We start from the raw sequence: 24,387 nt of genomic DNA, 5'->3' as shown, positions 1-24,387 counted from the left end.
CGAAGCTGTACCCCATTGCAGGACACATGCACCTTTCCTCTTGCTCTTGGGAGTAAGTTTCCTTTTCCCATCCTAGGAGCCATGCTATTTCTTCTCTTGATATCATCACCTGTCACCATGCAAGTGACGGTGGTGACCTGACCTTGCCTTGGCCTGAGCCTCAGAGCCCTGCGGTGCAAACCTCCCGTGTCTTTGGGCGAAGTGTCATCTGGATCCTAGATCTAGTCTTTGCCCGTGACATGTGGAGGACTAAGGCTCACAGTGGGGACTTGGATGCATCCGCTGGCCATGGTCTGATGTTGGAGGACACAAGTGGAGCCATGGTTTGGAGGCAGAGTGTGGCTTGTGGCCTTCTGGTGCTGATTTGCAGACAACAATATATCTTTTCAGTATTTGTCAGAGCTTCTGTGCCCCTTTCATGAGATAATTAGGATGACGTGTTATTAGCTGATTACTGGGGAAACATATATTTACTGAGGATTTATTCTGGAAACAACATTAATCTCCTGTATAGTTGCTAAACCCCCATAAATAATCTGATTTTGATAATCAATTGCTATTGCAGCCCCCCCCAATAAATCTCAATTAAAGGCACATTTAATTCACATGAAGTTGCCAAATTTGCTTGTACATTTCTGTCCTGCTGTTTGCCTCAGGCAGATGTCTGTGTATGTGCTAGCTCAAGACTGTTTATCAGACAGCCTGAAACCAGAATATGGTTTGCCAAGGCGGAGCAGTTAGAGTAGCAACAACAGTCCTCTCCCGTGGTCCCACATGGAGAATGCAGCGCATCTCGGCTTCCTGCTGCCAGAGCTGCTCAAACACAAGTGCTTTGCAAACATCACTGTGCATGGCCCTTCCCCAGCCGTTGTCTTTGTGCTGGGGTTTGCAGTGAGGGCAGCAGGAGCAACTATAGGAGACTGTGCACCTGGAGCAACCAGGGCTTGCCCAAGGCCCACGGGTGTGGGTGTGCTCAGGGAGGGTCAGGGAGGAGAGATGCAGTTGCCGAAATGTATGCAGAGGCTTTCATCAGTGCTAGCCTGGGATGGAAACTGAGGTCTTGTTGGGCTTGGTCGAGTCTTGACCACCCTTGGGCCAGCCGCAGTGACTTTTCAAGCCTTAGTGCTGGTGGATGCATCAGAGGGGGAAGAAGGGGGGGCATGCTGCAGGGAGGAGGCGGCTGGCCCTGGAGTAGCAGGATGTGGCGCTGCCAGCTTCCTTCTAGAGCTGGAGGGAGATTCCAGGCATCAGTTGGGCTCTGTTTGTTGTCGGGGCCGCACTGATTTATTTTATCATCTTGTTTTTGCAAATAGTACACAGCTAGCTGCAGTGGTGCGCACCCCAGAGAGGGCAGAGAGCTGGGCTTGTTGTGGCAGAGCTCCGGAGGTGCTGGTGACATGGATCCATGCTGGGGGACCTTGCAGGAGTGCAGCAAACCTCCTGCTGCCTTTCATGGTGTGGGGTTCGGCCCTCACCTGTGCTGCTTGGGTGCAGGCACCCGCAGCTGCAGGGGCTGACGCTCTTTGGAGTGCAGCCTCCCCATCCCTGCTGCCTCTGCCGGGGCGCCAGGAGTGACAGCTTGGGCTGTGATGATCTCGGTGATGGGGACTGCACTAGGGGAGCCATAAAAGAAATGATGAAGCTGTTCAAATTGCTGGGAAGACGTCTACTAAGATCTCCTCATAAGCCTGGCTGGAGCCCAGCCTGCTAATTATGGTGGTAGGGGAAATACACAAACATACAGATGGCAAGAAGAACAAAAACTGCTGTCTTTTAATATCAAAAGCTCAGTTTCCGGCCAACTGAAATCGACACAGAAGCTAAACACTAACAGCTTTGGGTGAGACCGGAGCGCCTCGCCAGCCGGTGCAGGAGCTCTTGGAGCCCTTGCAGAGCCCAGAGGGGGATCTGCCTCTCCCGGGGCAGCGGGATGGACCCGAGCCTGCAGCAGCTGCCCGGCGGAGGAGCAAGGGGCTGCGGTGGTGGCTGGCTGTGCACGCCGGTATGAGCGCACACCTATGTGTGCTAGGAGACAGCCACAGGCAGGGCTTGCAGCTGCAGGCTGCCAAGAGCCCCACACTGGCTCTGCACCAGGGGTGGCCCGTGACCGCTCCAGCCTGCTCTGTCCCGGGGACTCCTTAGTGCATGCCTGCATTGCAGAGAGGGAGTTTCCTCCCTCTGAACCCACCTTTCACCTCTGCTAGGTGGGTTGGGGCAGTGGCTTGCGAGAGGCCTCAGATGCTGCCATCAGGCACTTGTCACCACTGTTGGCCAGCCCCTCATCACCTTAATCAGGGGTGCTGCTGGTAGGGGAGCATCCCCTCTGGGGTATCTTTCTGTTGAACTTTGCAGTGCCAAGGGGCTGTGCTCTTCATAGCTTGTAAAAGATGCTCTGTCCCACGGGGTTTTACCCTAACCACAGGCACTAAGGATGGGGTGGGTGAGATGGACATTAGGCAGCAAGGGGCTGGTGACATGGTGTTTTCTAGCACCATCCTGAGGAGCATGTGAGTCGGTGTGCCTGTCTGATGCCTTGTGCCGTCCTGCAGTGCTTGTGGTGCCTGAAACCCGTTGGTGTGCATGGGGCTCTCCCTGGCACCACTGCACCCCACCACCTGCACAGCCATGGTGCCTGCTGTGCTCCCCTCTCTGCCACCCATATGCGTGGCCAGGTGTCTCAAATAAGCTCCACAGGGGGTGGCCACAATCTTTTTATGACCACTTAAAGGCTCCATTTGCTACCTTTAACAGAATTAGCGTGGGGATCACAGTAGATTAAGAAAAGCAGTAAACACCCTCTGTGCTGCATGGCTTTCAGCTTCTGGGGCCAGGAGGGCTGGGGCTTTGCTGAGCCCTTCTCTGAAAGAGGGTTTGCACGGTTTTTGTGGGATGGTCTGTATTAATTGACTGCATGTGTATGTCTTGTCTCTTCCGACCCCATGGTTTGCAAGTAGTTTGATGGTTCAGCAGGGCTCCAAGGGGATGTGGCGGTGCCCTTTGCGCTGCAGCCCTGGGCTGTGTTTGCCCCCCTCCCAGGAGCACAGCTGATGAGATCCCAGTTGTTTTAGAAAGCACCTTCCCAGGATATAGGAGTGGATAGAGGAATTTGAAGCCTGCTGGGGAAGCTCCTGATGGTGTTTTGCCGCTAGCTCTGAGCTGTAATTCATCCCCTGGAATGGGACTGGCTGGGGGTGGCTGGTCTTGAACCTCCTGTCCCTCTGAGCACGCACTTATGGCATTGAGATTGCTCTGTAACATATACCCCTTCCATGCATCCTATTTATGGGGAGATTGTCCCCTCTGTGACGCCAGGGCTCACTTTGCCAGCTGTCACCTCCAGTCCAAATTCCCATTTCATTGCATTAATATCTATACAATGTCTCTGGATAGAGATTTGATTTCAGTTCCCTCCCTGGAGTAGAAGGAGTTAAAAATAGCAAATCCAACACCCCTCATTCCCTGGCTATGACGCAGTCTCCCAGGTTGGAGTTACAATGCCAGCGTGAATATGGTTTAAAATAAAAGAAATGAGTGTACTGCACTCTGCAGAATAGAAGAACAAGCTCCAGCCTGGAGAAATGACATGGAAAAGTCTCTGGTCTTCTAACCTGTGCCTGCAAAAGGCAAGAATTTCTCGTCCTTGCAGTGCTTGTATTGGCCAGATAAATGATGCTATGCACAGAGCGATTAGTGGAGTAATACAGGAGGTATTCAGCCCATCAGGGAATCAGCTGATCGCAGAAGAAATCAGGAAGAAATTAGCTCAGTGGATTATGGTTTGGGGCTGTCTTTCTAGAGCATCACGTGCAGACCACCTTGCCAAGTATCAGCTGGACGCTAAACTGAATGATCAGGGCAGAGAGGTGCTGGACTCAGCAGCACTGTGGTCCCTCTGAAATAGCAGGGTGCAGACGTGCGGGCTAACCGGGTGGATCCTCTCCCAGAAGTGGGTACCAGACTATGTAAGCAACAGTCTGCTGCAAGGTGGCGGGTTGCCAGCCTGGCTCTATCTCGTCTAACGGGGCTGTTTCTCTGATCTGGTATAGAAAATCCTAAATCCCCACATTTCTCACTCTCAGACACTGCCCTAGTTTAAAAATGCTGGCTCCCGGCTTGCTTTGTAATATTTTAAATATAGCATCCTTTATGTTTTTGATGTATGCACCATATGTTTTGGAAACTGCAACAAAATCCATTGGGCTTGTGGGTGGAGGTTAAAGGGAAAAAGCATTTCCATACGGGAAGCCGCAAATACAAAACACAGCAGCAAACAGAAAATCCCTCCATGCATCAGCCAGAAATAAGCTCCTTTCTGTCCTGGCTGTCTCCGGCGCGTTCGTGTGCGTGCAAGGAACCAGCCTGAATGTTTCCATTGTGTCAGCTCCTGTCCTGGACACCCTGGCACTGGCTCCACAGTCCCCTCCAAGGCCCAAAGGGAGATGCCACCGTGTCAGAGACCATCTGACAGCTCCTTTGCCCTTTCCCTTCCTCAGAAAGCCCCTTTGCTGCTTTCTGGGTTGTTTTTTTTTTTTCTTTTTCAGCTGGGACAGATCCCTCCTGCTAAAGCTCACCCAGGCTGCTGCCTCCCTGGCTGGTGGCAGTGGGTGGGCTTTGGCAGTGGAGGAGAGGGTCCCCCTGGGCTCCCTGCACTCCCACACAGCATGGACTGCCTCCCAGCATTGAACACAGACTCTATTTAGCAGGAAATTCGGCCTCAGCAAAATGATGAGCTAACAGTTTTCATCTTTTGGCCGGGACCTCAAGTTGAGTCTCTTCTGCCATGCACATCTGGCACCCCTTGACTCTAGGACCCAAGGGCATCCTCTCACAAGGACCCCCCAAACCTGTCCCGCCCAGTTAGAGCAGAAAATAGCATCGTGTGGGCTGGGGCTGTGTCCAACCCCTAGCCGAGGTGCGCTCCTCCTGCGTTCTCACTGTCTGAGGCTGCTGGGTGAGCTGTTTGGCTGGCTGTAGCTCACCCACTTGTCACGCCTCATGAATAAAATCTGAAGGAGGAGACAGGCTCTGGCCAGTGCCTGGCTGCCAGGCGGGCTGCCTCCCTCGAGACCATCCTGCCATGTCCCCTTCCCAGGCGAGCAGGAGAGAGGCTGGGGTGGCCAAGGGCAGCAGTGGGGCTGGTGCTGGGGGTGGCAGCTCTGGTTTGGCCCCACACTTGGAGGATGGGTGGGATGCAGTGGCCGCATGTACTGAGGGAGGGGGATGTCATGGGATGGCCATGGTGGAGGAGGGGATGTGGGGAAGGCTTTCATGTTTGCTCTTGCTCTACAGCATCACACTGCACTGGAGATTCGGGGCTGGGACTGTGTGTCACCCCACTGCCACCCTGGGGACGGCAGGGTCCAGCAGCAGGGCCAAGGATTTGGCTGTACACTGCAGCATGGTGTCCTCCAGAGAACATGGCCTCAGGTGGTCCTCCTGCACCTGCGATCCACAGAGGGTCACCAAGAGCAGCCATGTGTCTCTGTGACCACTCGGGTGGGTTTGTGCTCGCCCAGATCCCTGTCCCAGCGTAGTCCCCAGTCCTGCTTTGTGACCCAGGCAGAGCTCAAGCCATAGATGTGTGATGCGTCTGTGTGCAGAATGCACTCATCTGCCTCACGCCCCCTCGCTCATACACAATTTATTTGTATCTATAGCAGCTCGGGCAAGATTTTTTAAGCTGAACCAGATGTAAGGTTGAAATCCCATCTTCAGCCTCTCAGCAGGGATCCCTCCTCGCCTGCCTCAAATAAACCTTTCCGCAGCCCAAAATGCTGATCTCAGGGAGCGCTACACATCTGCTAGGGAGGCGGTGGCCGGTGGGAGCGGCAGCAAAGGCCAGCAGTGGCCCCGGCACGGTGCCCCGGCTGCACGCGGCAGGCAGGGGATGCCTCCGGCTGCGGGTCGGGGCTGGGGTGCTGCAGAGATGTGCACGAGGGTGAGAGGGCAGGAGCGTGTTTGTCAGCTCTTGCCATGTCCCTGGCCAGATTGTTGTTGTTTTTGTGCGTAAAAGGGTGGGTTTTGTGCAGCGCCGTAGGAGCTCCGTCTCGCCTCTCCTTGCAGGTGCCATGAGGGCTCTGGACCTGGAGGGCTGTGACTCTCCGGTGCAGGGCTGGGATGCACCGCATGAGGCCGGGGGCTCTCGGCAGCTCCCCGCTGGCTCCTGCATCTCTGCATCACCCTGGGCTTTGCTCCTGCTGCTTATTGCTTCATCAGACCTCCTAAATTGCAGCTGACCCTCTGAATCGACAGGCAGTCCCTCAAGAGGGACCTGTTCTGGCTTTCTGGGCCTGGATCCAGCATCTTAGCAGCCTCCCAAGTGAAGAGCTGATGTGCGTGCGTGCAGGCATCTGCTCGGGGCGTCTGAGTGCGTATGTCCCCTGCTGTGGTGAGGCACCTCTGTCATCTCCTGCTGGGGTGTGGGGGAGAGAGAAGAGCTCTGGGCAGTGCATGTGCTCTGGATTCAGCCCTTGGGGATGCCCCTTTGCTGTCTGCATCCTCCATCTCTCCTTCAGCTCGCACACACGTGCCTCTCACCTCCTCTCCCCCATGGCTTCACTGCTCTCTTTTTCTTGAAAGCAAAGCAAATCGATAGTTGCCTGTGCTCCCGGGTGGCTCTGCGCAGCTCCCCAGCCCTACACCAGCTTGTGCTGGGCAGCCCAGTGTGCCACCATGGTGCCCTGCCCAGCTGCCAGTTCTGCACCAGCTTGGTGGCAGTCCCTGCACAGCTTGGCTGGCTCCCAGACTGCAGGTGGCACTTGGGCTCCCGACCCCAGCCGTGGGAGCTGTAGGGTGCTTCAGGGTGTCTGAATCAAGCCCTTCTCAGCCCTGCATATTCTGTGAGGAGTGGTTTGTGGCACCAAAGCCACCAGGTACCCAAGCTCAGGGTGAAAGTGCCTCGTGCAGGGACCTCAGCGTGGCTGTGGGGAGCCCAGTGGAAGTGGGACCTGGTCCAGCTGTGCTGCAGTGATGCCCTGGGGCCCTGGAGGCTTGCTTATGGGGCCAGAGCAGCTCTCATCTGATCCTCTCCACCCCTGCTGCACCTGATACCTGTGCAAGCCAGAGTGCTTTCCTGGCCAGGCTGCTCTTGCAGTGGGTGAGAGACCCAGCAGAGCTGGCAGCACAAGTCACCTCATAGCCATTGTGGGATGGAGATGCATATCCCACATGCTGGCGGAAGCATCTCACTTCCCAGCACTGATAGTCCCAAGTTGCTGGTGGGGGCTTCATACCACTGCAGTGGATCTGGATAGCAGTTGGATAGCCAAATGCTGGGGACCTGCACCAGCAAGAAGTGGTCCTGCTCATCCCAAAAGCATGCTTGGGACTGCTGTGGTCCTCACTGGTGCCCCGCTGAACCCGGGCTCTGGCAACCAAGAGCCTCAGCCACCTCCAGGCGCTGCAGCCAGGGCTGGCCGTGCAGATGGCTGCCACTCCCCAGCTTCACCATTGGGGCAGCTCGCCCTTCACTGGACTATTTTGGGACTCCTTCATGAGTCTGACCTCGTGTCAGAGCAGGGCATGAGCTTCAGGGCTGTGACTAGCTAATGTCCTTGCAAAGATTTTAAGAGGAAGAAGGAAAGTAGCCGCCTGGCTTGCAGAGGTGCGGAGCATCCTTGCTGCTGCCTGGCAATGGGGCAGGGGGGCTGCTCCCAGCTGCCCTGCCAGAGCCACCCTGGGGCAGGACCCAGCACCAGCCCTCTGGTGCCTGGGGACCGCCATGCCATCCCCTCCTGTTCGGCATAACTCCCTGCTCCGGGCTCACGACAGCTCCTGCCCTGGGCAGCCATGCATTTCAGCCATTATTAATTAAAATGCAATCTATCCTTTCTCTTCCTCTCCCCAAGACGCCAAGAACTGCTAAAGTATTCGCAGGGATAATAGGGAGGGGAATTAAATAGTTACTGTGAAATTCGAGCTGTGCCTTTTGGAGATTTATTGCCATTCCTAGAGCCTGCGATTCCCCGTTGAGTACTACGTCTCCAGCCTCACGCTCGGTGGAAATACCATGCCTGCCTGGGAGACTGGGCATGCCATGTAAGATATACAGGCAGCTGCGGCGCGTTCAGCCTGCATGCAGATATGGATGGTACACCAGGTGCTGGGGGATCTCTTTTCCGCGAGCCATCGGAGGGGCTGAACTCCTCATCTCTGACCTGCGTGGTTATCTGCAGCACTCGGTGTCTGTTCTGGGATGCAGCCTGGGGCCCCGATGGGACAGGCACTCTGGGTCTGATATTGCATGTTAGGGTGAGAACAATATTGCTTGTGGAGAGCGGCTCCTGTGCAAGCGCGGTGCTGGGAGCAGAGGCGGGCAGCAGCCAGGAGGATTTTGCCTGCAGGTCTGAGCGCTGTACCCAGGAGGGTGACTGTGAGAGGAGCAGCCCCAGCCCCTGCCCCTGCCCTGCCTGCGAGGAGGGAGCTGCTGGATGCACAGCCTTCCTTCTCCCACATCGCCCAGTTCTTCCGTTCTTCCTGCAAATTGCTGCCTGGGGGGGCATGCGCAAGGTGGGGAGCAGCTGGCCCAGCACAGGGGGGCTGAGCATCCCGCAGACCCTTCTTGGAGGGGATGAAATGGGAGGAACTGCCTGGTGCTGTCTGTTAGTCATTGCAAAAAATCCCCAAATCCTGGTTGCATCCTGGTTGGGGGCAGCTTGGGCCTGGTGCAGGGAAGCAGGCTACCACCCTCCCTTGGGGGTCCCACTCGCCCCCAGTTTGGGGGTCTGTGGAGCCCAGAGCTCTACTGAAAGGGGCTTCCATGATATTTGCAGACAGGCAAACGTGCTAGCACCAGGCGTCCCGGCTGCAATTGCAGTTCAAGGAGATCTTGTTGCCATGACAAGCTGTACAAGTATTCTCTGGGAAAAAAAGACCCCGGCAGCGCTTGTTGGAGATGGGAGAAAAGGAGGCAGTGTGGAAGGCACATACGTACCACACAAGCCGTGTACTAATGTGGCTGCAAGCACATGTGTTCAAATGCACATGTTAAACTCCTTCTAACACGCGTTAGCTTCCAGTGTTACACCCCCAAGACCTCCTGCCTTGCTCCAGCCCCCTCCCGAGCTCTGTGCCCCCCAAGCTCCCACGCACAGGGGTGCACAGCCACGCTCCCAGCCCCTCGCCCTTCTCCAGTCCCCGCGCAGCCATCCCGGCAAGGCCCTTGCAGGAAAGGGAAGGTGTTAGTGAAGTTCTTGAGAGATGCTGATCCCATGCTGCAGCGCTTGCCAGGCAGTGGAGGCTCGTGCCCACCAAGCCCTTTGCATCTTTATTTAGTAGCGGGGGCTGGTGAGTGACGATTAAACTTTAAAGGGCGGTTCTGCGCTGGGAAGCAAATGCTGTTAACACCCCCGGTGCCTCTAAGCAGGCACTGCTACTGGGGTGAGAGCATCAGTAGCAAGGGGCGCAGCCCAGCTCCGGGCACCCACCCTGTGGCACAGATCAGCGTGGGGCTGGGGATGCTATTTAGCCTGCGGCAGGGTGCTCGTCCTCCTCCTTTGCCTGGTGAGTGGTGAAAGGACCTCTTTCTCTGGACGATGACTGTTGCCTCGGTGCTCTGGGTGTGACTGTCGCTGCAACCCTGTGAGTGAGGATGCCACGCACAGGCTTGTTCGCCATGGTGCTCCCTGGCTGCTGCCGGGCTGGGTGGTTGGGGGTTGTTGGGACAGCATGCTCCCTGGCTCGCCAGCTCCGGGCAGCCCAGGGAATAACTGTCAGACTGGGCAAGCTTGTGAGCACTACACGAGGCTTTCTGTTGTCATGCTGCTCTGCACCAAGGTCTTCAAATTTCCCTGCAGCTGCAAGAACTAGAAGAGCAACTTTTTCCTCTTTTTCTTGAGAATCTGGAAAAATCACGGTTGCAGCAGGCAGTGCTTTCAGCAAACCAGGGACATCCTGGGGCCCCTGGCCCAGCACAGCCCACGGCCCTGCTGGCAGTGGGGTTGGTGGTGGCAGGGGGGTTCCCCAGGGGATTGCAGGTTTCTGCAGGGGAGGACGTAAAACCTGCTGCAGCCTCAGTCTTTGGGTTTCCCCAGCACATTACGGCCCTGCCTGGGCTGCCCGTGCTGGGGAAGTAAACATCCTGCAGGCAGGCACAGGCAGTTGCCAGCAGCCGGGTCAGTGTGGGGAGACAATCGCCAGCTTCCTCAGCACTCGCATTTGGAGAATAATTTCCATGAATGCAGCCAGAAACAAACTCTGCTGTGCGGGCAGGGCCCTCGCTATTCACTGCTCCATCTTTTTTTCCTTTTCCCTTCTATCCTCTTTCTTTTTCTCCTTCTCTCCTTCCCTCTTTCTCTTTACCCTTCTCTTTGTCTCCTCCAACTGTGTTCTTGACCTCCCTCCTCTCTCTTTTTGGAGCAGTAGCAGTGTGTGTCCCCCGCAGACCAGCTCCCACCCCAGCACATGGTGCTGCCATGCCCTTGCTTAGCATGAGGCTTTGGCACCCATTTGGGCACCTTCCCACGTCACTGGCCAGCCACAGCGCCTGTCACCACTTGAGTCTGTGTGACAGTGACAGTTTGCTGCCTCCTCCCAGTTCCAGCTTGGCATGAGCTCTGGGGAACCCCCCCAGCACTGGGGAACCCCCCTCCCAGCACTGGCTGCTTTGCTTCCCAGCACGGTGCTGGGAGCTTGGGGAGCAGAGCAAGAGGAGAGGCTGGTTCTGCCCGCTCCACCCCTCTGCACGGGCAGCACTGCCCGTGCGGTGCAAAGCACGGTGCTGCCGGCTCTCTGGGCTGTGCCCACACCCCTGGCCCCCATCCTTCCCGCCTGCCATCCTGCCAAGGCAGGGCGTGAGCCTTCGAGCATTCCGAGGTTCAAATCCGCAGTGAGCCCCAGGGTTAGGGGCTGGAGCGGGGCCAGAGCGTGCATTTGAGCTCATTAGGAGCCTGTTGCAGTGGTTTCGCCTGGCTGCCAGCCCTCCTGGGAGAGGCAGCGGGTGGGGGGAGGCACAGATGGGCTGGGCGGTGGCACATGGGGAGCAGCAAGGGTGCTGCAGGGTGGAAGCACGGGGCTGGCACCTCTGCCCTGCATCCTTGACCTGCCTCTGCAAAGAAAGGACTTGCACAGAGCTTAGCTGCCGTTATCCTCTGTGATATCCAGCCACGCTCATTCAGGTCCTCCCCGCGATACCCAGGTGAAGAGGACTCCCTCCCCTGTGCGATGCCAGTGCTGGCCCAGCGTCCCCGTCCCAGCCCCATCCTGCTGGCAGCAGCCACATGCCCTTGCCCATGCTGGCATCTGCCACTCCAGCTCCACTGGCTGCTATCCTCACAGCACCCGCGTCATTTGTGTCCTGTGTCACGCTGAGGAAGGTGACGCGGTGCAGGAGTGACAGCGGGGGGGGCGAGGGGACAGCGTGAGGCAGGTGGAAGCAATAATTGGTCATGATCTCATTAGGGAAGCCTAGGGCTAGATTAGGAGCTGTGACACGGTGGAGGGTTTTTAGCCGTAAGCCACAGATGGCTCTGCCTGCGAGCTGGGAGAGGAGAGGAGAGGCTGGCATGGGCTTGCCAGGGGTTCATAATCCTGCCTGCATGATGCTCCGTGCCGACTAACAGGACTGTTTTCTGATGGCTTGGAAATACCTCAGTGCCTGGTCTGCATAAGGCTGGTGGTCCCCGTTGCTCCCAGCCCACGTTCCCCACACTGCCACACTCCCTGCCCGCCCTCTCTGCCGGTGCCTGTCACAGCCCACTCCTGCGCTGCACGTGTGGAGACAGCAATGGATGCAACGCAAACACTGGGAGAAGCAGCCAGAGCTGCTCCAGGCTCAAACTATCCAACAGCAGATCCATGGTACCTGCCCTCAGCCCGTGCCTTCGTCAGGAGCACCTAGCCTGCCCCAGCTTAAAAATGTAAATATTAAGTAAGGAATCATGTGACACTTCTGGATTTTACTTAAGGGAAAGATCAGAAGAGAAAATATTTTGACCAAAGGTAAATATATAATTTTCTCCTTGATCATAATTACTTCTATCTGCAGAAGCTCGATGGAAGGCACTGGCCAGGTGCCTGAGCACCGAGATGGCCATGCAGATGTCACAGCAGATGTCAGATTTGCCACTGTAGCTGAGCATCCCGACTGTTGGCCCCTTCCTTTATTTTAGGGGTAATTCAGCTGATCTTTCAGCTGGGCCACCAGCACCGGCACAGCAGGGTGCACATGCCCACATTGTGCCCCTTACCCAGCTATCCGCTGCCGACAGCCCCCACTGCCTTTTCCCACCGTCACCTTCTCAGCAGGGAGCTGGGGCGGGCAAGCAGCCACAGCGGCTGGAGTGGGCTCATTCCCATGTGCCGGAGTCAGAGGCAGCCCCACAGGATGGCCGGCTGTGGCTCTCCCCATGCCTGCCCGTGGCACCAGCATCATTTGACTCCAAGCCCGTCTTTCCCTTCCTCCCCAAGGCATTTTTGTGGCTGCGGCTGAGCTCTTTGGCCGCTGCAGGACAGCAGGCAGGAGCCCTCAGCCCCGCTGCTGATGAGAAACCCATATCCCACGGCCGCTGGAGCTCCCACCCTTCCTCCCCGGCTGCCCTTGGGGCACAGCGCAGCTCCTGCCTGGAGGGGAAATCCTCCCCCTCGCCCTCACCTCCCGCAGGGCTTGGAGCCGGCCAGGTCACCCTGCATCCTTGCTGCGGCAAGAGGATTTGGGGTGCAGGCTCCTGGAGCACCACCTCTTTCTCCCCGCATCCCAGCAGAGGTTTCTTTTGCACCCCTTTGCTCTCCACCCCTAGCCCAGCACATTGTGTCCCATCACCGGTGCTTCACCCCAGCCTCTCCCTCAGCCTCCAGTGCTTCCAGCAAAATTCCTTTCTGGCCAGTCATTGCCGCCCCTCGGCCTTGACGCCTCCGGGGCCGGCGCGCTGGCGGGGCCAGGCTTCCTCTTCCTGATCTGCCCCAGCCCCCACCATGCTCCTGGCCCCCTCCTCGCCTTCGCCCAGTGCTGTGGCATTGGCCCTTCCCTAGGGACATGAGGGCACGGGGTCTGCCAGCCAAGCCCACCTCGTGGTTCGGGTGCCCAGCCGGGGTGCCCAGCTTCCCTCACCCTCCCCGGGGGAGCCGCATCCTGCACACACCCTGTGCCATGCTGGTCCCACCACCCCCGCTGGGTTTTTGCGAGAGGATGATGTACAGCCCCAGTTAGCGCAGGGAGCGTGCAGAGGATGACTGCGAGGCAGCGGGGAGGAGTAGGAGGTAGCAGATGCTGGAAGGGGGCTCAGCCCCATGGAGGTGTGAGGACTCCTGACAGCATTGTCTGCCCTGACACGCTGCTGCTGCTCGTCCTTGCCTCGTGGCATCCACCCCAACTTGGGTCTCACCCAGGCACACACCCAGCACCCCCTGGAGCTGGACCCCATGCCGACACCCACAGCACCCAGCAGGGACATCTCCCCTACACGCAGCCAGCACCCACTTGCTCATGCCTCACTACACATGCCAGCACTCAGCCCCAGCAGCACCCCCTCCCACCCCTGGCACCACCCACCCACCCCAGCTTCCCATGGTGGTACCGCCTCTCATTATTAATTAAAGGGTGAATGCTTTACTTTTCCACAGTCCCCTTCACCTGTGGCTCTCCAAGCATTGTGCAAATATTAATTACTGGTAATTAATTAAATGAGGCCTCCCCATCCCCCTGTGGAGATGCTGTCTCATAAACATGCTGATAGCAAACACAGCGTCAGAGCAGGCTCTCATAGCTGGGTGGGAGCTTCCAGTTACCTGTTGCTAATGATGCAAACCCCACTTGAAACAGTTTCTACCTAATTAACCTTCCTGGAGGGCTAATGGGCTGGGAGAGGGAGATAGGTGGGAAACCAGCAAGACCTGGTCTGATCCCAGTAAGGGATGATGGGTGGATCTTTATAAATGTCCCTGGGCATCCTGTTCCTTGCAGCTTGTGCTCCTGGAAACTTGGTCCTGGTTTGCTGCTGGTGGGGTAGGGGGCTGCAGTACATGGGGCTGCCTGGGTAGGAGGTGGGGGGTCCAAGCAGCTGGTGGAGCTTGCTTTGTGTCAGCCGTTCAGCGCTGAGCCACCTTGGGGGGCTGTGCCCTGTTATTTGCATTGGTGTTGAGCTGCCATCTCTCCAAGGTAGATGGGGATGCCCCCCCTGCCAAGGGCTTGAAGTGTTTCAGAGGCAGTGTAAGGGTTCAGCGTTCCCCCATCCTCCTGCTCCTCAGTGGAGGGCTGGGACACTCTGCAGGAAGAGGACAGCAAGGCAAACAAGGTTATTGACCCTCCCAAAGTGGAAGGTGGGTGCTCTGGGAATGAAGGAGGGGGATTGCCCAGGGATGCGCAGCAGGAACTTGCAGATTGCTCGCTGCAGCGTGGCTTGGAGGATCTCTTGGGCAAGGTCCTTCCACCCTCCTGGGGGACAAAGCTCCTCTACGCAGCCTTGGGTGTTGTTTGGGGGCACCATCTCTCCCCCCACCCAGGTCGCAAGCTCCCTTGCTTGCGTATGGCTGCCGCTGTCTGTCCCGAAGTCTGCACAGGGCACCAATCCCTGACTGGAGGTGCCACCTTAATCCGGATCAGTGGGAAATCTGTTGCGTGCCCACGCAGCCCCGCGCAGCAGCTCGCTGCCTGGCTGTGGCCACAGCAGCTTCTTGGACTCGGCAGATGAAGCACCAGCTGGGACATGGGGGCAGCCCCACAGGAGCTCGGCCCTGGGCAGCCTTTTGCACTGCGTTGTGGAGCACAAATGCATTAATTGCTGAACGAAGCCAGCTTAATTTCCCGCTCCGCAAGCAAAAGCGGGCGCAAACTGGGGTGAGATTAAGGCATTCCTTGGGCAGCTTCTACCCCCTCGCCCCGACTGCTGTATCTCGGCCTGCGAACCTGCTAATGCTACTTACATTATTACTGGATTATTTTGATGTAATGAGCTTTGCCCTGCTCAGCTGTCCCTCTGCTCAGGGGTGTTGTGATGTGTAATACTTCCTGCACGAGGCCATGAGGCGGGCAGCTGCCTGCTCAAAAACAAGCAGAGCCCCAGCAAAACAATGCATTAATGTTCCCAGAGCAAAATTCCAGCATGGGCCAGAGGTTAATCGTAAATCGGGGAGCTTTTGGCTTAGTGCTGAACAAAGCCGGCAGGCGGGAGGGTGATGGTGCACTAAGCCGGGTCCTGACCCATCTCCGTGGGTACAAATAGGAGTGACCATATTGGTTTCATCTCTGCCAGCGGTGTAACGCAGCTATAAGCATCTCTTCCATCCTCTACTCCTTTTCCTCTGCCTTCCCTCCCATCAGACCTGCCAGTGCAGGGGCTTGGTGATGTGTTGCTATGGACACCAAGAAGTTTCCCCTAGAGACCAGAAGCCTGGAATAAGTGATGCTTGCATTTTCTGACATTGATTTTTTTTTTTCTTCCCCTTTTTTTATTATTAATGTTTGTTTAAGTGTTGATTAATTCCCAGCCTTTCACCCCACCTCCCTCCTGCTTTTCTCTCCGAGCTTTGTGGATTGCCGTGGCTGTGTCCCAGGGCTTGGCTTCTGCTTCATTCTCCGCGAGGGTACGAGCACAGGGTGCGTGGGAGGAAGTTTCAGTGCTGTAACTCTTGCTCTGCTGGAGACCCCTACAGAAGAGATCCCCCATTTATTCTAGCCTCAGGAGATCCTGTTGGGGTCAGGCCTGGGTCCCCCCAGGCTGCTGCAGAGTTCATGGGCACCCACCAGCAGCAGCAGCTGCTGCAGGAGGTCCTGGACCCCTCTTCCCAGGGCTTGCACCTCCCTGCAAAACATGCCTGCAAAAGCATGGGTGAGGGTACCCTGCTCCCTTTACAGGTGTCCTTTGTCATATTTGGGACCTCAGAGTGATTTAGATCTAGACTAGTTAGTGTCTCTGCTGGTCTGAGCTCCAGGCCTGACTCTCATTTTATAGCTCCTCTGTTGGCACTGCAGTGCCCTTTAGTGCCTCAAGTACTGCTGCTCACCTCTGAGAGCTCTTGGCCTGCAAAAGCAGGATCACGAGGGAAGTCCCAGCAACTCTTGGAAGGTCACATCAAGGCTGGAGTCGGAGCTTTGCAGGGGGGCTGGGGGGCACTCATAGGAAAGCACCTTGGCTTTCCTTGCAGCCCTCAGGTCGAACTTGGCAAGGCAGCCAGTCCCCAGCAACTCCAGTCCCCAGCAGCTCCGTAGCCCCGGGGGACGGAGCAGTGGTCAGGGAGGGTCAGCCCATTTTCCCAGTGGTGAGCCGGGGTGCACGTCCACAGAGCGTGTCTCTGGGCACTTGGGGTATGGGATGGGATTTTACTGTGAGACAGTCTCAATGTCATTTTGACTTCTCTTTCTTTGCTTTTGAAGCCAATAATGGGCTGTTTCTGTTCCCCATCACATGATCTGCCCCACAGTGAATGAGGAGCCTCTCTGATGAGTGATCTCCTCTGTCCTGTGCCCCCTGCTCTGGAGGGAGTTCACGTACCAGGTTTCAATCAGCTGCTTCTCTTGTTCCTGGGAATGCAGTTCAGCACTGGGTCAGAAAGTCTCTGGTCCATTGAAATCCTGCCCTTCACTGCTCAAATTGCCCAAATTGCAACTCCCTCTGAAATCTTACAGCAAACAAGTCCTTTGCTGCTTGGCCCCTGCCTGCAGCGGTTAGCATGGTGTCAGCCAGCCTGGAGCTCCTGCGAGCAGCCCATGCACTTGCAGGTGGGGCAGGGAAAGCAGGAGCTGCTCTTTAAAATGTTTTCTGTGTGTGTTTGGGGATTGTGCTGAGACAGCAGAAAGACCCTCTGCTCTGTATGGTTCCTCCCCTGGAGTGTGGGGTGAGGCTGCAGAGCATCAGCCTTTCATAGTGGTCTGCAGAGCTGCTGGAGGGGGATGAGGAGTGGAGGTGAGTCCCAGGACTGTCTGCAGCAGGAGAAGGTTGGCTCTTGCCCATAGCTCCAGGGGAGCCACGTTGCCCTCCCCTCCCTTGCAGCCCCCTGCTCAGCGCGGAGCCTGCACGCGCCGTGGTGCCGCTCCGGAAGGAGCAGCGGGGCTGGGATGCTGCTCCTCGCTGAGGAGGTGAGAGTCCCACCAGGGCCAAACACTAAATAGCTGTGATGTTTGAAAGCTCCTTGAAAAATTACTTCTTCATCCAGTTCCCAACCAAACAAGTGGAAGCTCCAAAAAACAACAGTTCCTTCCTATGCTGCTGCCAAATCAGTACTCGCTAGTGTGTTTCTGAGCAGGTCAGCAGCAAGCCAGGACTGCCCGAGGGCTGAGCAGAGCCGGTGGGTAGCTGGTCCCTGCGTTGTCTTTCTGCACCTACTTAGGAGATGGGGGAGCATCTAGGGAGCTCTGCATGGCTTTGGGGTGATGGTGCAGGTGACCTGGTTATCCATGCAGGGATAGGGAGCAGTGCCCAGGCACTTCCACTGCACAGCACTTAGGACTGCAGACCTGTGAGCCAAACATGGGTAGTCGCTCTTTTGTGGGGACAGGGAAATCCAGAATCCAGACAGGGATGTGCACGCAGCTCAGAGTTGCTGGGTGCTGGCACGGTCTCAGCTGTCCTTTACCCTTAGTGATGGCCTGATGTCTGGCTGCTGTGTCGCAGTTGCTGGAGGCTCTTCTGCAGCTGCCCAGCTGAGGTCAGTGCCATGACACCCGGCTGCGTCCCAAATGCTAACAGACCCTTCCCCTCTCTCGCTTTTCCCTCCCTCCTTTCTGCCAGCAGTTCCCTATCAGCAAAACCCCTACACCCCTGGGAGCAGTTCCACAGTCATCCAGTGCTACCGCTGTGGGGACACCTGCAAGGGCGAGGTGGTGCGCGTCCAGAGCAATCACTTCCACATCCGCTGCTTCACCTGCCAAGGTAGGACGGTGCCACCCGAAGAGCTGGTGGCCAGGTTGCCCCATGGCCCTGGATGCAGTCTGGAAAGCAAAAGGCTGGGGACAGACCTACCTGGCCCACTGAGATGTGGTTGCACACCCCAGGGTCGCAGCTTCCCACAGGGGTGGATGTGGCACGGTGCAGGCGGGGAGGTAACGGCACGGGGCTGGCACAGTGCAGGCAATGTCCCTGTGTGATGCCAGAGCTGGCAGGCTGTGAACAGGGGTGGCCGAGACCTGGGCACTGTCACTACCCTCGAGCTGCCTGAATGCCAACAGACCGCGCTACACTGGTCCTAAACATACCCACGGTTCATCTGTGATCTGGGGGGGCCACCACATCCTTCAGCCGCCTGCCTGCCCCCAAATCGGGAGGAGGAGGAGGTGTTGCCAGCCTGGCTGAGAGGCAGCGAGGCGGGGGAGATGCCCGGAGTGGCTTCTGATGGGGCTGGGGGCGGGTGATGGATCGCTGCCTCCCACGCATGGGATGCGACCGAGGTGCCGTGGGATGCTGTGTGCTGCAGCTGGGGCTCAGCGGCCCCCAGGGGCTGGCAGAAATAGAGGAGAGAGGTTGCTTGAATCCTCCCTGAGCACAGGGGGAGAGCTGCGGAGCTGTAAAAGCTAACGGCCCAGAGTTGACGCTGAAGGGCTCCTTAGCGCGTTTATTAAAGCAGCCGCTCTCAACCAGGCCAGTGGCTGCTTCTGTAGGTTGTAAAGCATCCCATTACTAGGGCTTTTTAAAGGTCTCTAGTCTTCCAAGCTCCCAGCACTTGTGCTAAGCAGGACATAAATCCCCATCCCCTTGGCCATGCTTTGCTGCTCTTCCCCGGGGAACAGAGGGTTTGGCTGGAGGGGACTCTTCCCCTGGGCTGTCACCACCCCTACTACAGCCCTGTCCTCCATGCCATAGGCAGCCCCAGGTCTCCGGGAGGGCGCGTGGGCCCCAGGTTGCCCTTGGGGCTGACCTACATGTGCGGGGCGCCATGCTGAGCCCCCTGCCCCTTCCCAGCTTGGACATGTGGGATCGAGCGGGATCAAGTGGGAGCTGTGCATCCAGACAAAAGAGCTCAGACAGCCGCTGGCTTCAAAGGTCCAGGAGCCGGCAGGGAGAGCTTGGCAGTGCTCACTGCCTGATTTCCAAGTGAAAGGGAATAAATAATGAGAGGAAATCCTTCTGTCTCACCTTTCCTCACAGCTCTTACTCCCTGCCACCTCCAACTGGCTGCCACTGGCTCCCACATCAGCCCCACAGCTTGTCCCTGACATGTCCCCAGGAGCCTGGCACAGCTGGTGCAGCCCCTGGGGATGTGCTATGGGTCCCACAGCAAACAGGGCCCAGACCTGCCCTGTTTTTTCTTGCTTCTGCTTCCCAATGCTGTCCCAGAGCTGGTGGCCTGTCCCTCATCACTGACAAGTAAGCCCTGCAGGCTGTTTGGGAGAGCAGTGGGTGCTGGCCCTGTACCCCCCAGCTGTCCACCCACAGCTCCTGGGAGCAGCTTTGCCAGGGGATGCTCTGCGGGAGAGGAGCTGCATCTCTGCCCCTGTGAGCCCTGCAGCCAGCGGGTCCAGCTGAGCCTTGGGGAGGGTGGCTGCTGTGCGGGCTGGCTCACGGGTGCAGGTGAGGTGTGCAAGGACAAGACAGAGGGGTGCTTGGGAGTGAAGGGTAAAGCAAAGACCAAGATGGGCTGTGCCAGTGGGTGCTCAGTTGCTCTGTATTTCCCCCTTCCACCCTGTCACCTTGCAGGACAGTTGATGGGCATCATGCAAAGGCCCCAGGACCTGGTCCATGTGCCACTCCTGAGGTGCCTTCCAGGGTCTGATGCTCTTGAGGTCTCTCTGTGGATGGAGAAGGCATAGGAGGGAAATGACACTAAGGGCCAGGGCTTGCCATGTCTCCCTGGATTACTCTGATGGGCTGTGCACCACCCACGCTTCCCACAGCAGGGACGGAAGCGAGGTTGGGATGGACACCTATGGAAGAACAAGCAGTGAGAGCACCAACCCCAGTGTGTCCCAGGACCTGTTCCCATGAGGGCACAGCTTCATGTCCAGGCCAGGGAGTGGAGATGGCTTATCGTGGAGAAGGCCATGCCCCAGGGCATGGAGAAGACCTCTCCCCAACCATACCTAGGGCATGCCCAACCCTTTGCCAGTCCTATTCTTGGCTTCCTGACACCGTGAGAGTGTCAAACGGAGGGGCTGAGCCCCATCCAGGTGCCGTGGGTCCAGGAGAAGGTGCCACGGGCCTTCCTGGGCTGTTTGTGCATGATGAGTGGGGGCTGCAGGGGTTCCCTTTCCCAGCGCTGGGGTTTCCTCAGGGAGCGCCCAGCCCTGGCTGTCTGGGCAGCACCATCCTGCACCCCAGCACAGCCCAACACTGACATCTTGTGGTGCTGGGGGAAGGCCCCCGCGCGTCTGGGGCGAAGGGAAACCTTCTGAGATACCTGCAGAAGGCTGTGTCTTGAGGGATGCCCTGGGACTGGAGAGGCAGCAGAGGTGGGCTCAGAGATCCCGTCCAAGCCCTGGGGCTGGACCTGCCCGCTGCCCCCTTGACGGGTGCGTGTCCTGCCCCTGCAGTGTGCGGCTGTGACCTGGCCCAGTCGGGCTTCTTCTTTAAGAACCAGGAGTACATCTGCACCCATGACTACCAGCAGCTCTACGGGACCCGCTGTGACAGCTGTGGGGACTTCATCACTGGAGAGGTCATCTCTGCCCTGGGGAGGACCTACCACCCCAAGTGCTTCGTCTGCAGCACCTGCAGGTGAGCTGAAGCCATCACCAAGGGTGCATGACCCCCCTGCAGAAGCCCTGTGCAGTCCTTGGCTGTGCACCAGGGAGAGGGCTGTTCATTAGCCCACAGCCCCTCGTTCCCCGCTCAGCACTGCAGCAGCACCTCTCTGCATTATCTTAGTGGAAACTGTTGGGAGGCAATGAAATGGCTCCGACCCTTCCCTTTGCAGCCTGGAGACCTGCCTTAATGCCTGCCTCGATCCTCCTGCCCCAGCACACATGAACACTCTCTGCCTGCCCTTGTAGCCCTTGCCTGGAGCCCCTCTGCTCCCCAGCACCGCAGGTCCCGCTGGCCCCTGGGGAAGGAGCTCATGGGCAACCCCAAACACTGCATGGAGGGGAGCAAGCAGCTCACACCTCCCCACCTCTCCTTGGCCACAGGAAACCGTTCCCCATCGGAGACAAGGTCACATTCAGCGGGAAGGACTGCGTCTGCCAAAACTGCTCCCACTCTCTCATCAGCACCAAACCCATCAAGATTCATGGGCCCAGCCGTAAGTTGACTGCTCTTGTGTTACGCGATGGCTGCAAGGAGAGGGACCGCGTGCCCCTGGACGGTGCTCGGGGGGATGACGGGACGGGCTTTGGGGCCAGTGTGCAGCACTGCACGGAGCCATGGGCGTTTGCAGAGGTTTCGGAGGAGGAACAGGGTAGTCCTGTGGCTCCACCCGGGATTGCAGGTCCCCGCTGGTTTTGGAAACTCCCTTGGCCTGTTTGTGACCTGGGCAGGTACCGCCACCCTGGTGGGCGCTGTCTGGGGCAGCGGGGAGGTTTTGGAGCCGGGTTTGCTCTGAGGCAGTGCTCAGATGTTGCTTTGTGTCCAGCTGCACCAAGGTCTGTGTCCAAGTGCCAGCCCCAGGACTGCTCGCCCAGCTTTCCCAATGCTGGCATTACTCGCTGCCTCTACAAGCACTGAAAGGCTTCTTGCGCTCATCCCCTTGCACTGATGAACCCAAGCTAAAAGTCAGCAAGAGCAATGGACAGGCTCCTTTGGGTGGATTTGGCCTTGCTTTTGACCCCGGGTTGTTCCTTGGGATACCCTCCATTCATGCAATGCTTTGCCCCCCCAGTTTTTCCTTGCTGCTGTCTCTCTGCCCCGGGCCACTGTGGAGCATCCCGTGCGTGCTATGCTTGGAGGCTGGTAGAGCATCCCTGCAGCATGGAGCTGCTGCGTGTAGGGCTCGCTTCAGCCCGTGTCCGGAGCAAGGGGACTGCAGCGTTAATGTGTGCTCTGTGCTTCACTGTCTCCCATATGCCCCATGTTTGCTGCTGTCAAGTCCCAAGGGAGCTGTCTCAGCGCAGTGCGTGGGCAGGTGGCAGAAGGCAGGGAGAGCCGGGAGCTGTGCCACACCGTGGTGCCCAAACCCTGCCACGTCAGCAGGCTGAGCTGTGGGGGGGCTGGGTGGGGGCCCTTGCTGCTGTGGCTCAGCAAGCCCTGGAGCGTCAGTGCCTGGAGCAGAGTCCTGCAGCCAGGAGTGGACCCAGGATGGTGGTGTCACCCATGGTCCTTGTCACCCGGTCACCATGGTGGCACTGGTGGTGGCTGTTTGGGTTGAGTTACGAGTTGGTGCTGATGGGTCCCTGGGAGCCCCCCCAGGCTGCCTCCCCCCAGCTCTCACCACGGCCTCAATGAAGTTAGGGGACGTGGCAGGGTTTGAATGAGCCCCAGCCAGAGGACAGGGCTTCCCCCATCTTCCTCCGTCAGCACCCCGAGTTGCCCAGAGGCAGGCTGTGGCCAGCCCACAGCACCCCACTGTCTCCCGTAGCAGGGGAAGGGCAGCCGCACTCTCTGCCTCTCGCCTGCCTTCCTCACCCTTCCCACCAGCGCTCCTCCCTGGCCTGCAGAGTGGGGTTACCTGAGGGCACCATGCTTTATTCATAGGCAGCTGCAGGCAGCAGCCAGATGTAGACTGCTGCCTGCACGTGCCCCTTGTGGCCCAGGTGGCCCTGGCAGTGCCACCCAGAAGGGGTGACAGGGGAGGTGTGCCTGCTGGAGCCCATGCTGGTGCACTCTGCAGGGAGGACATCCCTAGAAGAAGGATGCTGAGCCTCTCCCTGCAGCCCCAGCCCTGCGAGCAACTCAAAAACCAGCCGACCTGTGAGAGAGGGCACGGACCTGGCTCACGACTGGCCAGCCTGCTTTTTGCCAGGGGTCAAAAATCCTCCCCCCTTAGCTTTGTCCAGCGAGCAGGGACTTGTGCAGAGCTGCCTGGGGATGGGCTGAATGGAAAAGCCTGCCTGCTCAGGCTGCCTGTGCGGTGCTGCTGTACCTCCCTGGTGCCACAGCAGGGACGGAGGCAGCAGGGATGGGGTTAAGGAGAAACCCCATCCGGGCAAACCTGCTGCCCAGGGGGAGAAGAGGACAAGGAGGAGTCAAGGTCAGGGGTCTGAGGCCCATGTGCTTCCTGCTCCCAGCCTTGACCTTGACAGGAGCCAGGGGAAGCGAGGAAGGAAGGGAGTCTCGTAAATACTGCAGCGGGGCCGGACGCGGCTGCCGGAGAGCACAGCCCTTCCTCTGCTGTGCTCACTGCCGGACACTTCCCACCGCTCCCGCCCCAGAGGGGAGCCCCCAGGGACCTGCCAGGGCAGCATGGCCCTGGCAGCCCACACGCTCACCCTGGTTCAAGCTCACCGCCCTGCAGGGAGACCCAGCTTTGTGCTGCGGCGGGAGCTGGGTGCCAGCGGTGCCTCAGAGGTCCCAGCTCCAGCAGGAGGCTTTCCTCCTGGCTCCTTTGCTGGTAATAAGCAGAGGTGGCATATTCCCATACAGAAATGATTCCCCATAAAGAAATGATCCCCAAGAGGCTGCCCCTGGAGTGGTGTCAGGAGCAAGGTGTGTATAACGGCAGCATCCCCTAGAAAAGGGAGTCCTCTGGGGCAGGGCTTTCCTCTGGGTGCGAGGGGTGTGCCAGGTTAAACAGCTGGGGTGCCTCAGCATGGGCCAGCAGATGTGGGTGTTCCTGCCGTGCCTCGAGCCCCCTGCCAGGGAGCTGTGGGGTCCCACACTCCCTCCCTCTTCCGTCCCCCCAGACTGCGCAGGCTGCAAGGAGGAGATCAAGCAAGGCCAGTCCCTTCTGGCCCTGGAGAAGCAGTGGCACGTCAGCTGCTTCAAGTGCCAAACATGCGGGATCATCCTCACCGGCGAGTACATCAGCAAGTGAGTGCCACCGTCCTGGCGGCAGGCTTGGCCGTGCCGGCCATTGCCGGGCTGCGCCCCCCGGGGCTGGGGCTGCAGCGAGGGGGTGCCCAGCCTGGCTCACCCGCCGCTCACCCCCTTCTCGTCCCTCTCCCAAAGGGATGGCATCCCGTACTGCGAGTCTGACTACCATGCCCAGTTTGGCATCAAGTGCGAGACCTGCGACCGGTACATCAGCGGCCGGGTCCTGGAGGTGAGTCCTGGGGCCACGGCCACCCCGTCCCAGTCTGTAATAGGGACCGTGTGCATCCTGCGCAGAGGTGCATGCCTTGGGGAAGTGTGGGAGTTTCATCACTTTGCACCCTTGTCATGCTACCCTCAGTCTCTTGGGGCCATGGCTCTTCCTGCAGCGGGTGTGTGGACACAGTCTGACCACCTTCTCTAGGGGGTGGGAGTGGGGAAGGAGCACCACCATGCTGCAGACCTTTGGAGAGGTGGCTTGGGTACTGAAGCTCCAGAAGCAGCCAGAGCACGCGGTGGCCTGGGTATGCTGGGACATGTCCGGAGCCCAAGATGTGGGGACACTAGCCTTAACCAGCTGCTACCATGCCCGGCTCTGGAGTGTCCCCACCATGCTCACCCC

General features: G+C 58.2%; 1 protein-coding gene across 1 annotated transcript in view; it reads left to right on the top strand.

Annotated features, from left to right (window-relative positions):
- The window catches only part of ABLIM3 (actin binding LIM protein family member 3), a 57,055-nt gene that overhangs the window by 14,993 nt on the left and 17,675 nt on the right, over positions 1–24,387 (top strand). The window contains exons 2-6 of the mRNA XM_050905052.1: positions 17,664–17,801; positions 20,396–20,579; positions 20,990–21,102; positions 23,639–23,765; positions 23,904–23,997. Of these exons, the coding sequence (XP_050761009.1) occupies positions 17,664–17,801; positions 20,396–20,579; positions 20,990–21,102; positions 23,639–23,765; positions 23,904–23,997 (656 nt within the window). The remainder of the gene's footprint in view (positions 1–17,663; positions 17,802–20,395; positions 20,580–20,989; positions 21,103–23,638; positions 23,766–23,903; positions 23,998–24,387) is intronic.

Source organism: Gymnogyps californianus, chromosome 14, assembly GCF_018139145.2.
Source record: "Gymnogyps californianus isolate 813 chromosome 14, ASM1813914v2, whole genome shotgun sequence".
NCBI lineage: Eukaryota > Metazoa > Chordata > Aves > Accipitriformes > Cathartidae > Gymnogyps > Gymnogyps californianus.
The sequence above is the reverse complement of the archived record's forward strand: the minus strand, read 5'-3'. Positions and strand labels throughout refer to the sequence as shown.